The sequence below is a fragment of the Neomonachus schauinslandi genome, unplaced genomic scaffold, assembly GCF_002201575.2.
Source record: "Neomonachus schauinslandi unplaced genomic scaffold, ASM220157v2 HiC_scaffold_1726, whole genome shotgun sequence".
NCBI classification, from domain to species: domain Eukaryota; kingdom Metazoa; phylum Chordata; class Mammalia; order Carnivora; family Phocidae; genus Neomonachus; species Neomonachus schauinslandi.
This window is the reverse complement of record NW_025410416.1, coordinates 1-3,924: the sequence shown is the minus strand read 5'-3', so window position 1 is coordinate 3,924 and position 3,924 is coordinate 1. Positions and strand designations below refer to the sequence as shown.

The 3,924-nt window shown below is 42.4% G+C and overlaps 1 protein-coding gene across 1 annotated transcript; it reads right to left on the bottom strand.

Annotated features, from left to right (window-relative positions):
• Positions 1-2,069: 2,069 nt before the first annotated feature.
• Positions 2,070-3,002, bottom strand: LOC110574512 (olfactory receptor-like protein OLF4). Its single transcript, XM_021683210.2, has one exon. The coding sequence runs from the start codon at positions 3,000-3,002 to the stop codon at positions 2,070-2,072; it is 933 nt and encodes a 310-aa protein (XP_021538885.1).
• Between the last annotated feature and the right edge of the window lie 922 nt (positions 3,003-3,924).

Below are 3,924 nucleotides of genomic sequence, written 5' to 3'. Positions count from 1 at the left end.
GAGAACATAGGCAGTAACCTCTTGGACATCGGCCACAGCAACTTCTTTCAAGATACACCTCCAAAAGCTAGTGAAACAAAAGCAAAAATGAACTTTTGGGACTTCATCAAGATAAAGAGCTTCTTCACAGCAAAGGAAAAAGTCAACCAAACAAAGAGGCAACCCACAGAATGGGAGAAGGTATTTGCAAATGACACTACAGATAAAGGGCTGGTATCCAAGATCTATAAAGAACTTCTCAAACCCAACACCCAAAAAACAAATAATCAAGTCAAAAAGTGGGCAGAAGATATGAAAAGACACTTCTCCAAAGAAGACATACAAATGGCTAACAGACAGATGAAAAAATGTTCATCATCATTAGCCATCAGGGAAATTCAAATCAAAACCATATTGAGATACCACCTTACACCAGTTAGAATGGCAAAAATGGGCAGGGAGAGAAACAACAAATGTTGGAGAGGTTGTAGAGAAAGGGGAACCCTCTTACACTGTTGGTGGGAATGCAAGTTGGTACAGCCACTTTGGAAAACAGTGTGAGGGTTCCTCAAGAATTTAAAAATAGAGGTACCCTATGACCCAGCAATTGTACTTCTGGGTATTTACCCCAAAGACACAGATGTAGTGAAAAGAAGGGCCATATGCACCCCAATGTTCATAGCAGTGATGTCTGCAGTGACCAAACTGTGGAAAGAGCCGAGATGCCCTCGACAGATGAATGGATAAAGAAGATTGGTCCATATATACAATGGCATATTACTCAGCCATCAGAAAGGATGAATACCGAACTTTTACATCAACATGGATGGGACTGGAGGAGATTATGCTAAGTGAAATAAGTCAAGCAGAGAAAGTCAATTATCATATGCTTTCACTTATTTGTGGAACATAGGGAATAGCATGGAGGACATTAGGGGAAGGAAGGGAAAAATGAAGGGGGGTGGAAATCGGAGGGAGAAATGAACCATGAGAGACTATGGACTCTGAGAAACAAACAGGGTTTTAGAGGGGAGGTGGTTGGGGGATGGATCAGCCCGGTGTTGGGTTTTAAGGAGGGCACGTACCACATGGAGCACTGGGTGTTATACGAAAGCAATGGATCGTGGATCACCACATTAAAAACTAATGATATATTGTATGGAGGGCGCCTGGGTGGCTCCGTTGGTTAAGCGACTGCCTTCGGCTCAGGTCATGATCCTGGAGTCACTGGATCGAGTCCTGCATCGGGCTCCCTGCTCGGCAGGGAGTCTGCTTCTCCCCCTGACCGTCCCCCCTCTCACGTGCTCTCTCTCATTCTCTCTCTCTCAAATAAATAAATAAAATCTTAAAAAACAACAACAACAACAAAACCCCATAACATAATAAAATTTAAAAAAAAAGATAAAAGCTGGGATCTCATACTTTCCTTTATTGTAAAATTATATAAATGACCATAGTTATCAAACTAGTTTTTTTCTATATGAATAACATGACTATTCTTTTAATGTAAGAGAAAATTACTTGGGATGATATATGTTTTTTGCGTAGAAAGTGTTCTTTTTAAAGATTTTTATTTATTTATTTGACAGAGGGAGAGAGAGAGAGAGGGAGAGCATAAGCAGGGAGTGCAGCACACAGAGGAAGAGAGAGAAGCAGACTCCCCACTGAGCAGGGAGCCCAATGTAGGGCTCAATCCCCAGACCCTGGGGTCATGATCTGAGCCAAAGGCAGATACTTAACTGACTGAGGCACCCAGGTGCCCCAAGTAGAAAGTATTCTTAAGAAATCCATGGTACCCTGTGCAATAAATGAGAATTTCCAAATATTTTTGATCAAGGTTGGAAAAAACTTTGAAAAGTATATTATGGACAAAGGTGAAAACTATCTGTGTATCAGATAGAGTAGAAGGTTAATAAAATGAGTTATTTAAATGTATGGAGAAGTTGAATTCAAACAAATGGAAATTCCAGGAAATAAATAGAAGGAGCCGATTCTACCTCCACAGTCTGATCAAAGAATGGCAGTTCCTGGCTCTGACGCTGTGAGCCCTGCAATCATGGGCACTTCTTCAGCCCCGGGACGATTGGCCCTCACATCACTGGAACCCCAATGATTCCTTTCAGAGCCCTCTTTATATCTTTGTTCCTCAGGCTATAGATTAAGGGGTTCAGCATAGGTGTGACCACGGTGTACATCACAGAGACCACTGCACTTGAGTGGGAGATCTGGGGAGCAGCAGAGCTAAGGTACACACCGAGCAATGTACAATAAAACAAGGAGACAACCGAGAGGTGAGATGCACAGGTGGAAAATGCTTTATACTTGCCCTGAGCTGATGATATTCTACATATGGCAGAAACAATCTTAGAATAAGAATAAAGGATCCCAGCAAAAGGACCACCACACAACAGGACAGCTGCAAAATACATCACTAAGTTATTAAGAAAGGTGTCAGAACAAGCAAGTTGGATCATCTGATTGAGTTCACAAAAAAAGTGGGAGATTTGGAAGTGTGTACAGAAGGAAAACCGCAACATCATTAAACTATGTAACAAGGAATTCAGGATAGACATGATCCAGGACACCAGAACCAGCAGTCCACAGAGCCGGGGGTTCATGATGACCGTGTAGTGCAGGGGGTGACAGACGGCCACAAACCGGTCATAGGCCATCACACTCAGGAGGAAGATTTCTGACACAGCAAAGAGTATGAGAAAATAAATTTGTGTGATGCAGCCTTCATAGGTTATGACTTTGCTCTGAGTCTGGATGTTCCATAGCATCTTGGGGATGATGGTGGAGGTGAAACAGATGTCTACAAAGGACAGGTTGGTGAGGAAGAAGTACATGGGCGTGTGGAGGTGGGAGTCTGAACTGACGGCCAGGATGATGAGCAGGTTTCCAAACACAGTGATCAGGTACATGGAGAGGAAAAGCCCAAATATGGAGGGCTGCTGTTCTGGGTCCTCTGATAGTCCTAGAAGGTGAAACTTTGAAATTTGTGTTTCATTTCCTGGTTCCATGTGGTGGAGGTGACTTCAAGGACAGAAGCAAATAGCATGACTAATTTTCACACGATCTTATATTACTCTCAGTTTTTAAATGCTACTTTTTAAATTTTATATTCTAGAAATTCACTTTAATATGTTGTGCTTACATATGGTCCACTTTAGGGGAACTTCTATACCTCCATAGTTTTGGAATTTTTGTTCCAATCACTTTTTTACCAAAGGTCATGTATTCTATAATTTTACTTTAAAAATTATTCTAAGTTTCTGAAAAATAAATTGAATGCTGTCTACATTTTAGGCATTGTGTAGGCAAGGAGTATGGGGTGGTAAAGAACAAAAGTCCCTATCATTCAATGATGGAGAAAGAATACATTAACAAATAAGAAATTTAAATAGTATTTCAGGTGGTGGCAGGTGGTATGAAGAAAAGGAAAGCAGGGATAAAGCAGAGAGTGAATAGGGCATGCTATTTTCATGGGTATGTAGGTCATTCTGCAAACAAGGTGACACTGGAACACAGACCTCAAGTAAGACAGAGGGGTAGATGAAGGAATATGGGCAAAGTGTGTGCCCAGCTGAGGGAACGGCCAGTGCAAAAGCCTCAAGGGAGGTACTTGTTTCCAAGGTTCAAGTCAAAGAAGCAAAGCCAGTGCTGCAAGGGGAATGAACAGGAGGGAGATTGAGGAGAGACACTGTCAGACATGCTGAGGAGGGAAGTGGCCTCTCTGCTACCTCTGAACCCTCAAGGCACAGGGACTTCCTTGTCCACACTGCCTCTCCCACTGTATTCATCGTGTTGCAAAGGCATCCCATGAATTAAACAAGATCCCCTTCTTAGTGGCCTCTCTTGATCGAATTCTGACCCCTGTATTGTGTCATGTTGGGAGTTATGAGTCCTGGCACCCTGTTGTGGGGGCTGCTCACACTCTATTAG